Raw genomic sequence first — 22,816 nt, forward strand, 5'->3', positions numbered from 1 at the left:
TTTACAAATTGTATTTTAAAAAGAAGAATAATATATATATATACCAAACTTGAATTATTGCATTTCATATTCTTAATTTATCTTGACAATTGCAGATAAACTTGGGAGGCTCTTTTCAGTCAAACTTTGCGCTTTCTATTTAGAAGAAAACCTGCTATAATCAGTTGTCTGCTGTCCCTCTTTTCTTTTGGTTTTCTTCTATTTTTTAATTACATAATTAAGTCATCGTTGTTTTCAATTTTTGCTTAAATATTTCTTCTCAATCCTAACTTTTTTAAGCAATCTAATATATTATTGTAAACAAGTATAAGTGTATGTACAAGCATTTGGATGTTATTCAAATAATGAATTGAAATACATATTGTTTTCAAATTTTTTAATTTAATAAAGCATCCATCGTGTAAGGAAAGGGTGGAGGAGTTTGCTTAAGTGGAGATTGTTGATGTGTATTGAGATATGACTGTGGCAGATGAGGACACTGATATTGTTGATGTTGAAATTTATTTTGACTCTGCACGTGCCGTTTTTCAGCAATCATTGGTGATAATGATGTTGATGCGAATTGAGACAATGGAGTAGCTGATGACGGTCAGTCTAATATAACAACTTGCGATTCCATTGGCCTGCTCGTTACTAATGGTTTAGGAATAGCAATATTGCGCCAAGGCTTTCGAGCCGCGCGTTTTAAAACTATAGGCAACAGGATTTTTCGCGCTTTCCTGCAAAACAAATGGTTTTTCTAAAATCAATTTATCTGTAGGTATTAATTTAAAATGTTTAAAAGCTTTTATATCCAGGGCGGCAAAAGTATTGTTTGGCGAATTTTTTAATGTATTATTTGTAAAAAGCCATTTAAATGATGTTGTTCTTTTTGATCATATATATGTAAATACGCCAATGTGCGCAGCTACTTGAATGACTGAGAGACTCGCGAGACTCGGCAGTTATTACTAATCTTATGACTGTAACTTACTTGCTTGCTTCTGTCGCCCGAAAATACACATCGTCAGGAGCATCCATCCAGCTAATAACTTGTTTGCGACCATTACCTGTTCGCGCCATTTGGGCAATTTTCGGTTTACCGTTCAGCTGTTGAACAACGAAATAAAATATGTTTTCAATTGAAAATATCGAGTTAACGTACATGATGACGGGGCAACGGTTGACCAGAGGCAGCCATTATAGCGGCAAACTGCTCAGGGCTCGGACAATGTGAAGGCATCGGATCTTTATTCGGGCGCTTGGTTGGTGGTCCAGTAGGTATTATTGTAACTTTAAATACAAAAAGATATATTATTACAAAATATACCTCAGAATTGTATGACAGATACCTTCAGTACCATTAAGTTGTGCTTCTTCGTGAACTCTCTTCCTTAATGAAGATGGCGTTGTTGATGGTATAATTGTTAAATCTTTCTCGAGTTCTATTATTTTATTTGGTACACGATCGTAAACCAGGCTACCATCAGAAGCTTTTGGTGGTTTAGGAAATGAAACCACATCAGGTTTTGGCAATTTATCTTTCGGTGTGAGTATCAACCATTCATGAGGTCCTATACCTGGTGAGCCGAGTCTATTTGCAATTTTCGTTACACTGCCTCGTTCTTTTTTCTTAAGTAGCAGTAACTTTTTAATCTCAGCTGCAGACCTAACAGTAACGCGAGCATTAACTGAAATGAAGCGAGTACAGTGAATACACAGATCGAATATGAAAAATTTTGATAAAGAAACTATCATACATTCCTGCTTTATCAATTGCGTATTGATTGCATATGATGTTTGTCTAGCAGCTTTCTTAGGTTTTATAAGATTTCTACAAATTATACGTGCTAGTCTCGTCATAGGATTCGTTTGTAGATAAAATGCTGTACGGGTTTTCATTATTGGCCTGGGTGAACCCGAACTAATAGCTATACCATGCGTTTGCGTGTAATGTCTTGCCAAATGAGTTTTTAGTTTAAATTCTTTGCCGCAATTGACAATTGAGCATCTGCAAACGTGAAATAGACTTTTAGTAAAGTAGGCTTCTAGAAAAATAGTTACGTACTTGTGTAATTGTCTGCTAGATAAATCACTAACTTTTTCATCGTCGTCACCAGGTTTTCTTTTAGACTCATCCATTTGACTCATCTCTTGTTTGTTGCCGTTTTTAAGCCCAGCGTATTTTTTCCAATAGTCCCAACAAATTTGGCACAAACGGCCTAATAAATGACCGTTAGACCAGGGAAACCACTGAGTAAAATAATCATAAGTGGGACTAGTGACTTGAAGAAAAAAAATGATTTACCTGCGCAGATTTAATTGATGAACAAGATTCGCAAGGTTTGCCCATGTTGACGACATCCACATTGTTCGTTGTACCATTATAAATACTTGCACACTTTGAACTCGTGCCACTTTTTGTGATGTTGTATTGGGGTACATATACTTGTTTAAGTTTAAGTTCGGCTTCCACAGCCTTAACGCGCTTTTGCTGCACATAACGATCCGTCGTCTTCCACATATAATAATATTCAATTATTTGCTTCAGAGTCTTCCAAGGTAGCTACAACAAGTTGTTTTAACCAATCATAGTGAGAAAGCGAGCTTCTAGTTCTTGCACATTGTTTCTACTTACAAAATCTTGTCGTATGTCATTAAAGTCCTTGCCATATTTATCTAATGCTTCTTCAAAAAGATTGGCTTCAGAAGCACTCCAGTCCTCGATTTCATCACGACAGAGCACTGGGCCAGTAGAGGGAACTAAGGAACACATGGCTCCCTCAATGGAATAATTGTGTTTATGCAAAGTATCCATCGCATGAAACTGCAGCATTGTAAAAACAATAAAAAAAAGAACTTTTTTTTTAAAGATATTGGATAAATTTGTGTTGAAACTTACCAACGTGATATCGCGACTTGCAGCCGCCGCTGACATGTGCAATGATGGCTGTTTCACAGAACTGCTACAGTCGAGTGCTCTCGCGAACGTACCGATGGAACGGGATACAACCAGAAATTGATCGATTTTACGATCTGTTAAACCATGATTTGAAGTCCATACCAATGTTTCCAAATCTTCCAGCTTTCGCTCATCGATGACGAAGTCTTTAAGTTTAGGTGGTATTTCACTTTGATAGCGACTTCCTACACGTATTTCACCTTTATCAGCCAATAAGGTTTTTTGTGTTGGATCAAATACCAAACAATAGAAAAACGTATCCTAAAAAATTAAGCAGTGTTTTAGGGCTTCAAATTATACTTAAGTATATGTATATAAATTCCTTATATTTATTTCTTCATTGTACTGGGTTCTTATTATTCAATAAATTTTGGGAAGAACACTCCTACAATAAAAAGATTGTATTTGTTTGAAATTTACGACTCACGTCTTTATTGAGGTAACTTTGCAGTGATTCGGTTTCGTTTAATAATGTCACTGAACATTTGCCTCGTATTTGAGTGGCGGGTATGGATTCAACTTGACGTGATAAGAACAGTTCGCGATGCTTAATCTGATAACGTTGTTTAGCCGTTAAATGTTCTCCCTTATCTGCAGACAATCCCGTGTTGTTACCACCTGTTAATTTTTCGGTTATGGTAATATTTACAGGACTTGCGCGTTCATCATCTAATGCAGCTAAAAATGCAAACAATTGTCAAATTATTACGTATTTTTTGATTCAAAAGTCCAAACTAATTATGGAATTTAAATAAATTTGCATTTACAAAACTAAAGAAGAGAATTAAGCTTTATTCGGCTTGTGCTGGATTAAAATACTCGCCACCTGAAGGTCTTATTATTATCATTTTTGAAGTATCTGGAGCACTATTTTAAAATCAAGTAGCGGGTATAAGCAAACAAGAACACGAATAAAACCAAATTAATAATTGGTTCGCCGTGTGCGGTAGATGCATTTGGATAATTAACACAAAAAGTGAAAATCAAGAATTATTCGGCTTAAGCCAAATTTTTAATGTGCACCACTACATCTTTTTTTTATACTCCTCACAATATAATTTGTTATAATGTCATAACTATTTTAATATTTTTATTAACTTATAAAATGAACACATATTATTATGTATTTGAAGTCCTCTAACAAAAGGTGTCATACCGAAACAGGCTGCCTAAATTGTGTCGTCCTGCAGAATATATACCGGAATAAGTCAATCAGTGTGATTCGGCAACTCTATTGAGCCAATTACGCCTTCACCACAAAGGACTTGTCAAACGATCGGCCATTGTAGTTTTAGCGCTTGTTTGATCTTTTCGTTTGGGACATTTGATCCATACATCTAAGTATTTTGATTATTCAGGTATTTCGACAGAGTAATTCACTCAGTTGAGTTTTATTTAAAAAATCAAGATCTTGTGCACGTATTTCGAGCACTTAATCAGCGCTTTTATCCCAAAAACTTCCTATTGTTTACATGTTAATTGCCATCACAATGGCAGTTGCATGCTGACAGTAAAAAAATAATTTTTTGAAGCGATACTTTCTCTTGAAAGGCCATGCAGGAACGGAAAGGAAAACCATAAATGCTTTACATTACAAAGTAATGAAAAAGCCCGGCCGGGTTAAATATCAAATGTGCGTTCTTGGACTTAATATACACAATTCCGGATGGACATTTCCGATAGCCTCAAACTAATTAAGCGCCCCATGGGTTGAGAAATTTCGTCTTCTAATACTTACACTTGCGAGTTTACCATTTCAAGTTTTCTAATCTGGTTTTTAAAATAATTTTTCCGAAGCATTTGACGTTTTATATTTCGTAGAGTTAGTCTGAACAAAAAATGCTTTTATATAGAGTGTAGTGGCGAATATAATATCTCGTTTGTTTCAAAAGTAAAGTTTGCATAATTATAGAAAGCAATAAATTTTTAATTATTCGTTTGTTCTAAATATATATAATATTTGTTTGTTGATACCTATGGAAGGATCTAGTACTGCTTGAGCGGCTTGCTCTTCTCCTACTGGTGTTCTAAGCCATGTTCTTTTCAGTTTCATTGCCAGAGGTGAGTCTTCTGCGGCTGCCACTAAACAATGTTGGAAAATGTCATAAATGCATTTATTAGCATCAGAAATATAAATACAAAAAACTGGAGAGAATGTAGTATTCAACTTAAGCGAAATATATAGTAATTTTATATATGTGTGAAAATTCACTTTGATGATTTCAAACTAAAGGCACGGCCTTAGTTCACTTTTTTTTTGAAATTTGGCACATGACATCAGTGTTCTATTAGGTGAATTACACAACATTAAAACTACTGAGACTCATTGATAGTATTAAAATTTCCAGTTTTAAAAAATATTATATAAAACATGTAATCTGTCGAAAATGTATGACGACTACTAAAATTATTTTTTCATCCTGAGTTGGCTTGACGAGCACTGTTACTTATTGGCAGGGTCTTCCATAGACTGCCTGTTTGACATACTACAGTCTTCACATTCTGGGACTCAAAACGGATTTTGATGGATTTTGGCAGAAGGAGTAGCTTTGAAAAACGATTATCTCATCAAAGATACAATGTGTTTTATCATACCAAAAGATATGTAGTAGGATGTACTCCTTTAATTTCAGTTAGTATATCTCATCAAATTGAAGGAAATAATTTAATTGAGGAAAGCGGTTAGAAATCTAAATTAAATCGATTATTTTCCTTAAAAACACAGGTAGTTTGTAAGAGCGTGCGCGTCAGACGTGCGTGTTAAATTTTAGATCGAAATAAAATTTTTATAAAATGTCAGAACGACGTGAGGACAGATATTCAGTGTTCATTGCAATTTGGTATATCTCTTGCAAGGAATTTAAGAGAACATACTTGTACTGGAAGCATTCTATTGTCGTTAATGATGACAAGTTTGCTAGATCCTTTTCCTATATCTAAAGCTTCATCTTTTGTAGGGTGGGAGAAAAGATTTAGTTCTTGGCATTTTAATTAAGTACATAGATTGTTGGTAACTTCTTCATTCCCCCTTGTAATGAGATATTATCATAAAATCATCAGCGTGTTGAAAAATGCATGTCTTGCTGTCCTCTAACTTGTGAAGTGATAGAGTGTGCAAGTTGAAAATTGAATGGGACTCATAAAAGAGCTTAGAGGAAAAATCACAGTTATCTATTGTAAGGTTTTGCTTCCTTACTAATAACCGGTCCGTCCGCCTAAGTGTCTACCCGTAGACCCTAGTAACATTCAGTCCAGTTCCTCCGTCCGCGCGAAAACCCAAATACCTCTGGGTAGGGCATTGGAGCATCCGCCTCTGGCCCAGGCGTAGGGTGAGAGACCGTTAACCGCGTAAACGGCAAACTTATAGATCATAAACACTTCACAAAGGTTGTATAAATACCCACACACGAGTATAAAACATGTGTAAAAGGGGCAACATGTATGAAAGCGGTAAAACATCAGTAATATATATAAACACACATACGGGCATAAAATATGTACAGAAGAGTCAAATGTATATAATCTGTATAAAATCATGACAATACATGAACATACACACGAGGCTAAAATATGTGCAGAATCTGTACAAAATCTGCAGAAAGATCTGTATAAAATCAGTACAATACACGAACACATACATGAGCATAAAATACGTACATTATCTGCATAAAATCTGTATAAAATCACGTTAATTTATGAACACTCACACGAGTATAAAATATGTATGGAATCTGTATAGCATCTGCAGAAAAACATTACAATATATAAGCACACACACTATGGATAAAAGCGTAAAAATATAGAAACACATATAACACTACACATTACTCTATAAACGCCGTTAGGACATAGGAACTCTTTAAAATGTATAAGCACATGCGAACATAGAAAAGCGCATAAACTTTAGAAACAATGTACAAAAATGTATAGCACCGCTAGGGCATACAAAACATGCAGGAATAAACACTTAGGTAGAAAAATAAAGGGATAATCCTATAAGCACACGATCATGCAAAACGCATAGCATCACATATAGCAATGTATGTTAACATACAGTAACCTGTATGCAGAAGCACATAGCATCATGCATTACTGGGTAAACACCGTTAGGTCATATTAAAATCTACAAGCAATGCACAAAATGTGTAGCACCGTTAGGTCACACAAAACATAATCACTTAGGTATAAAAATGTATAGCGCATATGAACATACGACAATGCATAAACGGCATAAACACACACGAGCTTAGGAATAGGTAGAAAATGCATAAAAATGTACAAAGGCGTAGGATCACACGTGCCAAACATGTAAACACACATATATAAACACGGATAAACACACAGAAAAAACCCTTACTGCACATAAACGTAAGCTAAGTACACATAGGTTAAGGAACATGGCACTCACACACCTAACGGTGAATAAATCACGCGATTTGGTACCTAGGTACATGTTGAGCAGGTCTTTGATCAAGCATAGCAATAAGTTAGATGCTAGTTGGCACTATGTTATGTATAAGTATGTCATGCAAGTCGCGGCCAAGATTGCGTCAAACACGGCGAAGCCAACCTGAACTAAGTATATATATAAGTATAGTACCTCAATGCATATGTAGACGCATAGAACATATTGGCAACGGGACAAGCGAGCGAAACTTCAGCTATAAAAGAGCGCCTCATCACGCAGAATCTTTGAATTCACGTCATAGCCGCCTAGGGTAAGTGTGTACGGACAATTTGACAAGCCGCCTTTTTTTGTTACGACTCCACGGATAGGGGATGTACTGGCTAGATGTTAGACGTCATTCCTGAAGTACGTTTTAGGACTACTGACTCCACGGATAGGGGATGTACTGGCTAGATGTTACTCGTCATCCCTGAAGGACTGAGGAACACTTTTTTTTTGCATATACATACGAATAACCTACCGGAGGCAAATCGTCGGCCCAGAGAGCCAGGGGAACTATGACACGGGCAACGAATTCGGTTTCTTTTCTTGTAGTGCTCCGCGACATCGTAAAGAAAAGCGAAAAAAAAGAGCTCGAACTACGTGTGCGAAAGAAAAACGGCAATAGCGCGACAAGTCGGGTCACCTCGCTGATTCTTTTCCTGGCCAGCTTCTACACAACGCTGTACTCCTCTTAACACAAAATAAAGGAAATTTGAAAGCATCCTTCGAAGGTCGAGAACATTTCATTTCAAATAAATTGTCTTGCAACGAACATTGGAGTGACTGAGTTTCTACTCTGCCCAAGAAGACCCGTTACAGTACCAATAGTTACATTCCTAATAGTTACATTTGCTAGAAATTATTATTTAGAAATTATTATTAGTATTATGCACATTTCATTATCGGATATATCAATATTTTGAAGAAACATTGTCTTCAAAGTGTGGGGCAACTTGGCCTTGGAAAAGACTTTTAATTCTAGCAAGACAGCGACCCCAAAAACACGCCACTAAATGTGAAGTTGTGGTTATTGTACAATCATCAAGCATCAGCTTATTTCGCCAAACCTAACGCCATAGAGCGCTTGTACGATTTGTTGGAGCGTAAGATACGCCAAAATACAATGAGGTCCAAGGAAATGTTTAAAAATGTTATTACAGGAGAATTGGCCAAAATAAGCGAAGAAGAAACTGGTAAAATCAATGTCAATTTGACTCTCCGATCCTTAAACGTAAGGGATAACCCACTAGCTACTAACCTAGTTTATAAGACTTCAATATATATCATAAATGAAAAGTTATTTAATGTGTGCGATTACTTTTTCTGGTGGTTTTTTACTTAATTTTATTTACTTTATATGTAAGCACTATGTTATATAAAAATCAATTTTTTTAAATTAAAAAAGGAAAATCACCTAATGAATTCTTAACAAAAATAACACCATCTTAGGATAGGATGTACGAATACGTTCTCTTACAAGTTTATACATTAAATTCCGTCCGTTGATTTGGTTTGTACTTTCACCAGCCGTCAAATTAACTCCGTTTATAGGATACCAAAAGTAAATAAACACTTCTGGCTGAGATTTGGATCAAATATTTTTTCAATATCTTGTTTGTGCTTTCTCATTATTTGTCGCGTGCAATACGCACTGCGTACAGAATTTGTTGAAGCTTATTACGAAGACATTGATAACATAGTTGCGTTTCGTGCATGTGGAATGATGCTCAAATTTAGCTAAAATTAGACGACATCGTCCTGGACATTATGGAGGCGCAATGCAATGGCACACCGTGCATTTCGGGATAGAAAAGTTTAATAATCATCTAATTCCCAAAAATGCCTTTGCAGGCTTGCCACAAACCGAACAAACCACAGACTCTTAATGGCGTTCTTCACCAAGATTATACGTGTTATTGGTGAAACAAGTGCAGATGTATGGGGTAAAGTGACAAAACTTGCTGCTTCAGAATTGAACTTTACTGTTTACTTTTTATTACAAATTAAAAACATCTACACAACAACTATTTGTTCAATTATCAAAAACCGAACTAGATATCTTCTTTTCCTGTTGTTCAGCAAATTAATAACCGAAATATATTTGAAGAATAATATGGTTTTAAAAAAACTTGGAAAATTAACATGTTCAACCTTATGCATAGTTAGATGAAACATACTAAACGAAGCTTATACAATAAATGAAAGTCATAGATTCATAACATTTTTTGAAAAACAAATCGTTTTACTTGAAAACTTTAGATAGATAGGAAAAATAATTTCTACGTACGGTGAAGAATATACATATACAACGCTTCTAATATAAACTCATAAGAATTATAACAAATTAAATTTAATATGATTCTTAGTTAGTCGGAAATCAACGTTGAAAAGCAACGGTTTCCGATATCACATCAAGAAAATAGTGAGCACGTTGAAAGTAATAGTGGCCATTTGTTAGTTGGTGAGCTATCTAAATTTTCTTTAAAACCAGAACAATTTTTACATGCAACAACAAAGAATTTCACTGCATTCATCCATCATAAACAGAAGTAAAGATTCACAAAAGGAAATCGAAAAAAAACACATCATAATAGTTTTGTATTTTACTGTATTCATTATTAGTGGAACTCATCTGCATTGTTTAAACATAAAAGAAAAGCTAGTTCTAATGAAATTCTGAAAAAAATTGTTTTATCTTACTCCTCATGTGGTACAGGGGTATATTAACTTTGTGAGGACTTATGCAACAACCAGAAGGACGTGAGGTAGGCCCAATTTTATTATAACTATCTAAGCGTTTTTGCCCTTACTGCTGTTCGGTTTTCTTTCGTTCAACCTGAAGGATGCAAATTTTTAGATAATATGATGAAATTTTGTACACTGACGTGTTTTGCCCCAAAAACGAGCGCTATCGAAAGTGGTTCTGATCAGCCCACTTCTCCATATAACGCCTTATTTTGATAAATTGTTCTTTGATGGTGTAAGGTATTTAAAGGGGAGTCGTGGCCCAGCACAGCGTACTCATTTGTTGTAATTTTAACTGTTAGTTTACGCAAAAAAACAACTCAGCTATTAGTAACCAGGTTTGCAATAAATTAAAAATTTCCTGAGAGAACAAAAAAAGGCAGGGCATCTGATAAACAGATTATCGAATTTTAAAAGGAACGAATTCTTGTTTTCATAGCGAATTTTTTTCGCTACACTCCTCCATTCAACCATCTATACGCATTCACGCATATTTTTATCCGAAAGAAAAACAAAATCTTTTGCAAGCACCGTTTTAGACACGCCTTGTTTCAGCGGACGCTTGAAGTTTTTAGTATACACTGCGATGACTTTTTATTTAAAATTGTTTTGGCAAAAGTTTATTGTTGTTTTTATACGTTACATTTGTACTCGACACTCAGTGCAGTGAGTGCTCAACCGTTCGCCGCACATGCTATAAAATGACCGAGTTTACATTCTCTCAAGAAAAACAATACAGCAGCAATGCACTTTTATAAAGGGTTTTATTCTCTCGTTTCTCACAACTATTCCTTAAAACATGTGTTTTCATTCCCACATTTGACTTATATTCCCACCGACCACCATCAGTATCTAACATATCGTTTCTATTAAACTGTAAGGAAGCGTTTTGTTGGTTAATAACAACAAATCCATCCGCGTAATTTTCAGCCCGATTAAGTTACAATTCTTTGCCGACCATCTCCATAGCGTAAGTGTAACGTAAAAAGAAGTAAAAACATCTCTTTATAAACATGTTCCAAATCTTGAAGCAATATGCCTACTGAGTCTATTGAGTGAAACATCATAGGCCATATACGTAATGATCTTGGATTCCCTATATGTATTTTCGTTATGGATGTTATGTTCTCATGTTTCTTATATCCGAAATCATTCACCTAAACGCTCACTTGTTTATTAGCAGCTAAGTCAATACGATAGAGCTAGCTTGTTGAATTGTTCATGTTGTTTAGAGATTAACAGTTACATATTCTAATATATATTTATTTTCTTACCCACCCATAGCTTCCATATATATTTTAACTATAAGTAGCATAGAGATTATAATAAGTGAATAGGTATATATTCCAATACATTTATAAAATAGCATTCTTTTATTATAACACATACATCTTCTAGGGTGCGCCAGACTGCAACAAAGAGCAGAGTAACAACGTAACGGGACAGCGATGGCGATCGCGACCATAAAAGAGCGTGACCCAACACCCTTCGCCCTTTCATTTCAGTTACAGAAGCCAACGAGGTAACTGATATCTAACAAAATAATTCCTTGTTTTTCGATTTTAGTGATAGGGATAATTCTTTTTTTTTCGACTCACGGATATCCACGAACAACAGAAAATACTTGTCATACGGATAGAGGGTGGCAGGCTCAGCATAGTCGCTATTCCTGAAAAATGGATAAGACCACTCTCTCTGATGACTTTTCCAACGGTTAGAGACAACAAGAGTAACCCGGACATAAGCAGGAACGGACGAGTGCCCCATAAGATTGGCTGCTATAACATCTCTGGTTTATTTTGAAGAAAATTGGTTCGTACGGAACGTGGAAAGCAATATCTTATAAAGTAACTACGACTAACAATCGGGTCACGAGTCATCACGCTGGTTTTTTTCTCCGTTAGCACGAAATCATAATTATCTATCAAAAATCGTTTTTCTCCTACAACACCTAAATCCTAATTATCTATCGAAATTCTAGTAAGGATACAGAAAAAGTGAATAAAAGAAAATGCGAAGGTCAAAGACTTTTTATAAATTTCTTGTAAAGGGACTTCCCGAACACAAAATAAACCACGTACAATAGCATTACCAGTTTCTGGAAAAGATGAGTTTAGAGCGGGTGTAACACGACTTCTGCTCTAAACGCAGCCTATTATATCTAAGAAACTTTCAAAGCTAGAACAAAAGTTTATTTGACATGGCGATTATTTTCAAAAAGTGTTTAACTTTGATCGCACTATTATTCGCCGAAATTCTATGTTGCTTAAGAAACGTATAACAACCTTAGGAAAGAACTTTCTGGTTGAAGGACTCAAGTAATAAAATAGATTCCCCATCAAAGCGGAGGAACCATACTTCCAACTTCGTTTATTTTTTTCTCGGTCGGAAGCAATTATATCACCACATAATCATATTTGTGAAACATGTGAATTTTGCCACACGTCTGTCTGTTAGCGCAAAACTTTCTGGAAAGAGAGTTTTGCTTTCACACTTCTTGCCTACCCACCCCAAGTTAATGTAAATTATTATATTGCAAACAAATACAGTAGTTGATATTAAAGAAAACCATCCCAAGCAGCCGACCGTTTACACCGCCTAAATCCGGTCAAAATTAGAGTATAACCCGCACGCGTAGGCGGGCGCCTTTAAACTTTGCCTGGAGGCCCTCCACCGCATACAGCGTAATGCTCAGATGCACATTAGCGACAAAGGCGTGTGGTGGACTTTAGATGCTCTTGAACATCGGCTTAATGTTAAATTCCTCAACAACGTCTTTCTCACGTACTCGATCTGGAGTTACCCGTATACCATATAACACACTATCGCGGCACGTCATATTTTAATCGTACTACCCGCCTTTAGAACAACCTACCAAAACGGTCTTTCTTGCTGTACCTGATGTTTCCATTTTCAAGTCGAATTTTCACAAACACCACTCCCGTTTCTCATCCCAGTCTTCTGATCAGTCTTCCTGATCAGTACCGTGCCTGCGCGTATAGGAGATTTCCCCTGAATGGTAGTCATAGAAAAACAAATTATTAATTTTAATTTCGAAAGCATTTATTCTCTTATATTTTAAACGGCACAATTATTGACGTAACAATGACACGCGACTGCGTTCAATTTAATATGTGACGTCAAATATTTTAAATAAAAAATATTCACTTTACATAGCATATTGCTCACTAAAAACGACAAAAACTGGAAATTATTAAACGTCAAAACGTTCAGTATAAGCCCGCTAAAATATTTTTCTCAATTTTTTTACAGTAGTTTGACTGCAAGTGAGCAAGCAAGCATGGTGTTCGGGAATAAAATCAAATCTTGTAAAAACAAATTATTAAATGTCAGCCGATAAGTTGAAAACTTCTTTATTATTAGTGTTATATAGTATACCAATACATATTTTTTAGTCGCTAGTTAGTACTTACGTTGGTGCTTATCTGCTAATTGAACCAGAGGATTCGGAAGATCACGCCTTCTGTAGAAGCACATCACTTTTGCTTCCACGTTGCCAGATTGATTTTTATTTAGCTCCTCGATTCGCCTTATAAAATAAGGACTGTTTGGGGACGTCTCCACGTAAACATAATCTGAAAAACCAATTACTTAATTAAGAATTTCATTTGTTTTAGCAAATAATCGTTCAAAATGATTTGTTTTGCTTTTATTTCAGAAAAAAGTACTCTTAAGAAATAAATACTAGCCTGCATCAGAATAAGGTTTACCGAATTTTCGCCTATATTGTATTATTTCTTTGTACGTTTGAAGTACTACTTCCGATAGCGTAATTTTGGCTTATATATTTAAATTTCAAATTCTTCCATTTTTTTAAACGGCGCACAAATTCAGACTTTAAAAAGATTCAGATTATTTCATCTTGATATTTAATTTAATAATTAACTTTTTAAAGAAAGCAATACAATTTATTTAAATTTTTTACAACCATTTGACTCGAGTTAATCAGTAAAGGTACAAGTAACTCATTTCTTTAATTTCCAGTGCTAAAAATTAAGAACAGAACAGAATGCTTTGCCCTGTGGGTAGGTTTTTGTCCAACACTGGTGTTCATATATAACAAGTAGTAAAATTATATTCGCTGAATCCCTATAAGAAAGATATAGAAGAACGGCGACTTTCTGCTAATTTTGGGCGTCTCAAACCCTCGACCAGTACTGTTTTTGTACCATACTTCCACAGAAATATTTCTAAGCGATTTTAAATAGATTTATCTACAACATACTTCTTCGAGCTCAAAATTTGCAGCTGAATTGAGTCGCTCTATTTTCTCTTAACGTTGTTTAAGGAGATGTATAAAATTTATGGACGTTAATTTTAAGTGCGCTAACGAAACAGGTGACAATTAGATTTATTAACGCATTGGAAATTCTCCATGTCAGCATAGTTTTTTGAAATTTGGACACTTCAATTAAGCACTAAAAAATTCCAATTTGAATATTAACACTTTCAAAGTTGCTGCCATACATAAAGCCGATAAACTAAATTTTTCAAGACACAGACTTTCTACAGACTAAAACGCCTAGATTGATCTAGACTTCAATACGAATTCAGATATATACACTTTATAAGGTCTCCGAAGCTACTTTCTAGGTATTGCAAACGTATGAACGAAACAATATCGAGAAGGAAAAGAGAAGGAAATTACTTTGAAACACTATTTTACAAAACAGCAGGCAGCATATCTTCAAAAATCCAAAATTAATGAAAATTGGACGATTTCAATGCAAATATAAATATATAAAAATAAATATTTTTAAAACTCCCTGTCCATTTGTCTTTTTAAAGACAAGTAAATTAAAAGAATTTGACATTTCTAGATTAAAAATGACAACTACACTGGTAACACCTACACCAGAACCCCCAATGAAGGTAAAACCGATTACTAATCACAAAATGGTCATTGCGTGAAACTTGCAGGGTTCACCCTCTATCCGTTTCAATAAGAGAATGCTGATGTAACTGCTTGAAAGTGATGACTTTAACAACCAAGTGATGTGAAAAGTACTTTTTTTTCTGTAAGGCAAATGCAGAAGACAAAATTAAAAGTTTTTTGCGCGAACCAACATTCCAACAGACCAAAATGTAAGAAATTATGTGGATACCTTCTCAGCCATGCATTTCGTTTTGTTCACCCTCACGGTATTAACATGCAAAACTTCACTAGATTTTTTCTTAAAAACAAAATAAAAACGTTGGTTTTATAACATCAATATAAACATATCTGACGATGAAAATGCCGGAATAAAAAATATTGTGAGGATGGTACCATAATGGAGTTTGTAATGTATGCAATTGTTCCACACAATGTTCGGGTTCACTCGTATACAGTCAATGTGTTGGATGGAAGTAACTTTGTTAGCTAAATGAATGACCAGCCTTCAACCTGTACACATAACATTGATATGGTTTTGAAACACATCAATAATGTGATTAATAAAAACAAAATCATGTTAACCGAATTGAAACTCGAATGCAAAAGTGTGGATAAACTTCGCAAAACTCATAGAAGAGTTTGTAGATCGAACTGACCAAAATTAGAAGCGGCAATGTATGCGCAGAAAGCCTTAGGCATCAAAAAACTTAACAGAAATGTTAAGCAATAAACATCAATTAATGATACCATAAACATAACATAGTTGTAGAGCAAAATAATGAAGTTCTGGACAAGCTAAAAGTTGATATGATGCAAAGCAAGTCCGTTGGTGACAAGAGCCGAAGACTGAAGTCATTTCATTTCTCAGTTTGGTTTGGTAAAGTACCAGCAGTTAACCAACCCAGTTTACTTTTGATAACAAAGCTTAGAGTTAGTGTAAAAAATAAAAGAACTACGGACTATCTGACTAACAAATTTGATTCGAAATCATTACAAATATCCGATACCTTATATGTTAAACAATGGGGTCGTTTTGATCGATTGTAACGGCGAGCAGAATTGTGCGAAAACCAAAGCATCCTTTGGAAAGAGCACGGCTCTAAATTCAGACGTCATTAATCCGACGTTTAAGATAGCAAACATTAAGTTCAAATTGGAGTTGAGCTAATTGAAAAATTACATTATCGAAACACTATATTAAGTGACATTCAATTGGGAATTGTCAAAAGATATGAGATTGAAATTAGAAGTAGAAATTACTACGTTTTAATTCTAGAAACCGAAGGTGTATTTGTTTCAAATTCACTTGCAGAAGGAAGGCTGCTTGTGCGACTTATGACGAAGCTGAAGTAGTTAGTGCGTTACAGATGTAGCAAAAATTAGGAAGTTTGCTTGAAATCCTATGGTGATCATAAGAACGCAGATCGTAATTGTAAATCCATAATCAAATGTATAAATCGTATGAAAGCTACTGACGAAATTCAGACTTAGCTTAGACTTAAATCACTTTATTTGATGTTGGAAATATTTTATCCGACTTTTGTGAATGGACTTTGATTAATTAAAAAAGATATTGGATGTTGACAACTGGCCATAACTGTAACGTAAGCAGTACAATTTCGATTTGAAAATTATTAATAGCCAGATCGTCAATAGAAATAATTTTTTTTTGTGCTTACTTACCTATGCAGTTCAACTAAAACAAATTAACAGTCGAATTCAATTGACTCTTTGAAGCAAATCTTAGACTAATTAGTATTAAAAACTAGCATAAAGTATTAAAGGAGAAATAAAGAGAAAAAATATTGACCGTTATATAATGATACACGTATAAATAAATAAAAAATAATGAAAAAAAAAAAAAAACATGTACACAAGTAGCGCAGAGGCACACCCACGACCAGTACAGAACCAAATTGCAAATGAACCCCGAAGCCATCACAAACATGCAAAAGCTTGGCAGATTCTTGCTTCGTAGAATCCGGTATTGAAATTAAATGATATGCATCATTTAGGTTTCTGCAGACAACTCTAAACGAGTTAAACATCTCAATTATATTCACATGTACTCAGCTTAATGAACATGAAGTGAAGGACATTAAAGCTTATCTCACCAAGCAACGTGGACGAATCGATAGTACCATTAATTAACTTAATTAAGAAGAAGACACCAAGAATAAATCTATGTTTCTCAATTGGCGGTAAGGACAACAGAAGTAACCTATTTTCATAAGGAGGCAAAGAGACTAGCGGGTCCCAAGTTCCCAAGGACAAACAGGAAAAATTGCTTTCGAACTGATTCAATTGAATCTACATAACACTTGTAGGGGGGAGACTACACAACCCAGGCATACTCAAATATTGATCTAATTAAGCACATGTATAACTCTTTGAAGCCCTTCTTAATGAAACCAAACACGGACCTAGCTTTACTTAGAGAGAGCTCAATGTGCAAATTAAAGCTTAATCTTTGGTCGAATAAAATCCCTCAGTCGATAAACGAATCAACGTTTTCCAACTTATGCGAGTCAATGGAATACTCAGTAGTGAATGACTTCCTTCTTAAGAAAGAAAGCTTCTTGCATTTTTTAGAATTAATTTCATAAAATTTAACGAGCACCATGTAAACAAATTATTATGTCAATTTGAAGCTGATGCGATTGTGATTCGAAGGAGAAGAAAGAAAACAGTTTAACATCGCCAGCATAAACTAAGATCTGGCTGGATTTAATCACCGAGAGGGATCGTTAATGTATAAATTTAACACGAGGCGTTCTACATGGCCGCCTTGAGGGACGCCACACGTCACGAAGGGTTCATTCGAGGGGATGAAGTTAAACAGAACCGTGAGTGACCTGTTATGCCGATAAGAGTTTATCCATTTCACTAAGTAGAAGGAAAGTAGAAAGGGAAGCCAGAGACATAGAGTTTAAAGCTCAATAAGCTATGGTTAGGTTAATAGTTTTATTAAAATCAGTGCATACGAAGTGCGAGGACCACTAGAATAAGCCCTAAAAACATGTCAAGTAAACTTAAAGATCGGTCACCGTAGATCTTCCTTTCTTAGCTTAAATAATATAAAACACCATTTTCTCAAATGACGAAGTTAGGAATCAAAACCGAGGTAGATGTCGGATACGGATAGTTGACAGTTGAATCGGAATTAGCATTTGAAAAATTTCGTCGGAAGTTTTCAGCAAAGAGATTCCAGGTTTCAATATCGTGAGAAGACTCAGAGCCATTGAAAGAAACATGCGAGGAATATATAGGGATTTTTCTTTTGGGGTTGCTAAACTTGAAAAAACATCTGGGATTAGCAATCACTGAGGATTTTATCAACTGAATGTGTCTGCAATAATAATGGTGGTTGAGGTAATTAAATCTATGCCTTGATGCAGGATAGTCAAAATAGTTGCAAGCAGAACCACTTTTCAAAACTTTTTTGAAAGGTTTGTTTTTCCTATTTCTGTATTTAATTGTCTTGTTAAACCATGGCGGGCAACTGTTACGACGGCGAGGTTGTTTGATCGGAACGGATGCAGATACAGCTAGGTTTAATCCATTATAGAGCGATGACAGTAATGTTTCAGCAGGCAGCATATTTGTTATAAATGGAGATGTCCACGTTTGAGGGAATGTTTGAGGGAAGACACCATCCGCAGTCCATTAGGAACCTTTACAGGAGAAATTGTAACAAATCTGAAACTGATTACATAGGCTGTCTTATAATCTATGTCTTTGGTTGGTTTAAATCCGGAGTTAATTATAAATTTCATTATATCGATACATATAGTTTAGTAAGACATGATAAGACACGCAAGATGGGAGGTGACGGTGTCGCTACCTGAATCAAAAAAGTTTTAAATTATAAAACTGTGTTAAGGCGTATTATTGAACATCTTAGATAGACGACACCATCTGGTCCTGGTAGTCCTCAGTTTGATGGATGACTTTTCTATTTCTTAAAAAAAACACTCTCAGTGTAAACTGAAACGTTGACATACAAATGAAGAGTCTATGCGTAAATACAGGTTGCCTAATTCAATGCATTCTTCAGACTTAAATGGCTAAACACTTAATTGATCAACGCCTTACGCTGCAAACTCTAAACCAGCTAGCTTAGATCTTGTTCGTGTTTCTGAAATTCGTAATATTACCATCAATTGCTACAAACGTTAAGTTATCTAACTTTGAATTTGCCTATATAATAGTCAACATAATAACCACGCACCAATCTATTTTGCGAGCACCTCTGAACTGCTATGTTTAACATCCGTTATTATAGGAGCAATTACTTTGGAAAAACAAAATTAATAAAATCCGTTGTGAGATTTCATATACAAAGGAAGTCCCTGTTATAGTTCGTTAGACCATTTAAATAGATTCCTCTCTTCCATCTAATTTCTTCGAACATTTTACATTAAATATTTATAAAAAAACAAGTCGAACAGTGGCGAAGTTAATCAAGATACATAAAAAAAATATTTGCATCCAATCAGTACCTTTGGTAGATGTGCTCTGTGTCTGGACAATGGTTTGTAATATACAAAGATGTCTGTCAGCTTCGAGCTTTCACAACTTTGAGACACTGCCGCATAAAATCCAATGTCATCCGTCACGACATATAGGCCTTAAATTAAATCACGTGATTACTATTTTCATTATTTCCTAAATATTGAGAATTAACAAATTTTGCCGCATTTAAAACAGTGGCGTCTGTCCCTCCCGAAGATTTCTGTCACATTAATATCTTTCCATCCCTAAACAAAGTTTTTGGACGCTTCTTTGGCTGACCAAATTCGCTTAGACCTGAATTCCAAAAATCAAAGTTCTAAAAAGTCTGGTTATAAATCTACTCATAATTATAACACTGGGATATAGCAAATAATTTACTAATAATTGATTTTTCTAAGGTTTTCATGAATCACGCTAGAATAAGCTACAATTTTATCTTATTTTTCGCACCACAGCCAATGAATTAATTATGTTTGGGTGCTAATCTTCTGAGGTAAAGGAAACTATATCAGGCATGTCGCAAGGCTATAGTCGACATATACATATGCAGTCGACCTAACTCTTTTTTTAATCATTTTTAATGATTTGGTTACACGTTGCCACAACTTATCTTTACGTTGGTGATGCTCAAATATACTCCTCGCATCTTATAGAAGATTTATTTCACCGGACCAGAAAAGATGCATTCTCTACAATATTAAAAGTCAACCAAAACCACTGTTATAGCTCCTGTTAAATATAATCTGTATTCTCGTTGTTACATGCCCCGTTTTCAAAATTAAGTGTGGAATAACAGCAAAATCAAATGCTAAATGCATCTGCAGGTACATATTGTTTTAAGGTAGCTATGCACCATGGCATTATTTTTTCAAACTCAGACTAAATTAAGATTAATTAATGCATTACATTTATATGTATGGTGGCTGTATGTGGTGAACTAAACTAAGCCTTAAGGAGTAGACTACAATCAGTAATGAATAAATGTGCGAGATTTGTGTATAACAAACAGGGATATGCCTGGATATATTTTTTTTTGATAATTTCTCACGCAACGTTACTTGCTTACTTAAATGCCATAAACTTAATATTTCTTCATAAGATTATTTATATTGACTCTTTTTTCTACGATAAACTTGACCATGAAAGTTTTGCGATAGAATTTAAGGCTTCCTATAATATTTCTCAACTAATTATTATTCCAAATTGCAAAATTGTTAAATGTTTTGCTTATGTGACGTCTCCACATATTGTTGTGGAACACCCAATTTTTTAATTTGATTAGAATTGATAATTAGAACGGTAAATCCAAAAAGATGGATACAGTCAAATTGAGCAAAGCACTCGCAATTTACAAATCTCTTCCTATTCCCTCTCCACCACTTGCAGCCTTGCCGGCGATGTTACCAAAAAATACGCACTTTTCAGAACAAACTGCTAAGACGATGCACATGTCTTCGCTCTCGCCACCGATTCCCATTCATATCTAATAAACTGTTGAACTCTAAGAAGGTTTTACTTCTAACCAAAGAAATTCTGAAAGTAGAAATTATTAGGCCGCCTTTTTCTTTAGTTCATAGACTCCAGGGCGTATGAAGTCTCCATCTGTATATGCATTTTTTCCAATTGCCACATTGACCACTTCCAGCAATGAAACAAACTTTACGGAAAAAGGATTAGATCTGATCCTTTGCAAGGTTAATTTGCTTTTTCTCTGCAGCAATAATAATTATGTGGACAATATGTCAAATCATCTTACATCTTTTCCGAATAAATGATCAAATATTTCATATGTTGCTCTATAATGTTTACATCGCCTATTGGAAGACTCTCTCATTGCTGGCCTAAGCTGATTAGAAGCTTTGATGTTGCATGTAGCCAAAAATAACCTAAATTTATAGCTTGAAAACTTCAAAGTTTACGCAACAAGAGCATTTGGCTTCTATCAGATGGTTTTCAATAGGAGAAACTCAGTTTGTAAGAAAATGTTGAAACGAGTCATATTTTTTATGCCATTCACATGTTAATACAATTTTCAGTCCTCCTTAATAAAACTAACTACTCGGTTTGGTTTTAGTTATATATTTTTTGAATTTAAACCTTATGCAGACACACCCACCGAAAACCTTTAGAAAAATGTTTGAAAAAAATTAGCCATTTCCTTATTGATTAGCGAATTACATTAAAAAGCAATTCTAATTAGTTTAGTCTTTATATTCTTGAATTATCTTCTTTTTCCCAAACTATGAAATAGTTCAATCTGAAGTTCAATCTTTTTACAACCTTGTCAAAATCGAAAATTATAATTTTAAACCATGCTGCAATATTTCAGTATACTGTCGAAAAAATGATACAATTATTATATCCCGCCTGCAACGCGGAGATATGCACGACAAAATGTTTACATTATATATTCTCGATCGCTGTTTGTGTAATAATAGTAGAATATAACGTTGAAAGCTTAAATAATTTCACAAATTAATATTGCAAATGAGCAATACCCGAGTTAAAAGAGTAAAATCTCGATTTACGCTCCCCGAAAAACTTCGACTCGAAATCTGTCTGGCACATTTGAATATTTATCAACGAAATAGCGTTTGGTTGCAGATAGGAAGGATTCGTCCCATGTCGAATGTACACAACTTTCTCTTGGTTTTTATATTGATTTGGACGATAAAAATTTTAATTTTCTATAAAATAGAAAAGAAAACTGAATCAGGATATTTCCTACAATAACAATATATATACACAATTCAGTCCGCTAGCGTCAATAAAAAGATCAGCAGCAGCGACGCTGATATGAAATGTTTCGACGTCACAGAAATAAAGTATGGAAAATGGCAATCAGCCGACTGTGAATTACAACACAAAAGACAGAAGGGAAAAAAAGAAAAATTTTTCTCACCTCCGACACGATACGTATTAGTAGTCATTTTCACTTAAGATTTACGCACACTTTTATATGTAGTTTATATTAACCTAATCGAACTACGTCCTTCACAAGGTTGTTTAAATTATACCCAATTTTTATTTTTAATAATTTTAATTTGTTGTGATTGCATTTATACAAGACGCGTTTGTTATATCGCCATCTTAAAAATTTAAAGGTGTTGCCATTGATCGAAACTTTTACAGAATTGCACTCACCTTGCACATATTAAAGCACGGAAGTTCTGTAAAACTCTTCAATTGCGTACTTTCTCGAAGTTTTCATAAAATATTGTAATTTTAACTTTAGTTCACCTTATTTAACCTCTTTCTTGTTTAAACC

At 34.7% G+C, this 22,816-nt stretch overlaps 1 protein-coding gene across 6 annotated transcripts; it reads right to left on the minus strand.

Annotated features, from left to right (window-relative positions):
* Window positions 1–408: 408 nt before the first annotated feature.
* On the minus strand, window positions 409–22,797 carry LOC119641877 (metastasis-associated protein MTA3). Of its 6 annotated transcripts, none has more exons than XM_038040762.1 (13): window positions 22,047–22,141; window positions 13,571–13,732; window positions 4,916–5,023; window positions 3,369–3,619; window positions 2,882–3,202; window positions 2,618–2,806; window positions 2,288–2,545; window positions 2,048–2,232; window positions 1,740–1,990; window positions 1,341–1,670; window positions 1,145–1,272; window positions 974–1,089; window positions 409–719 (listed from the first exon to the last, which is right to left on the minus strand). In XM_038040762.1, the coding sequence occupies exons 1-13, from the start codon at window positions 22,114–22,116 to the stop codon at window positions 590–592; spliced, it is 2,499 nt and encodes an 832-aa protein (XP_037896690.1). In that variant the 5' UTR covers window positions 22,117–22,141; the 3' UTR covers window positions 409–589. The 6 variants fall into 6 exon arrangements, with proteins under 6 accessions (XP_037896690.1, XP_037896689.1, XP_037896694.1 ...); XM_038040761.1 differs by having other exon boundaries at window positions 1,332–1,670; window positions 22,047–22,137; XM_038040766.1 differs by lacking the exon at window positions 22,047–22,141 and adding an exon at window positions 22,693–22,797 and having other exon boundaries at window positions 590–719; window positions 1,332–1,670.
* Between the last annotated feature and the right edge of the window lie 19 nt (window positions 22,798–22,816).

The sequence above is a fragment of the Glossina fuscipes genome, unplaced genomic scaffold, assembly GCF_014805625.2.
Source record: "Glossina fuscipes isolate IAEA_lab_2018 unplaced genomic scaffold, Yale_Gfus_2 185, whole genome shotgun sequence".
Lineage (NCBI taxonomy): Eukaryota > Metazoa > Arthropoda > Insecta > Diptera > Glossinidae > Glossina > Glossina fuscipes.

Bases quoted from the DNA above. Each gene is read 5' to 3' on its own strand.
- LOC119641877 (XM_038040761.1), bottom strand. From the start codon at position 22,116: ATGTGCCAGACAGATTTCGAGTCGAAGTTTTTCGGGGAGCGTAAATCG. The intron at 1,273-1,331 runs GTATCTGTCATA...TTGTATTTAAAG, and splicing joins ACAACTTAATGGTACTGAAG to TTACAATAATACCTACTGGA. The intron at 1,090-1,144 runs GTACGTTAACTC...GTTGTTCAACAG, and splicing joins AACCGTTGCCCCGTCATCAT to CTGAACGGTAAACCGAAAAT.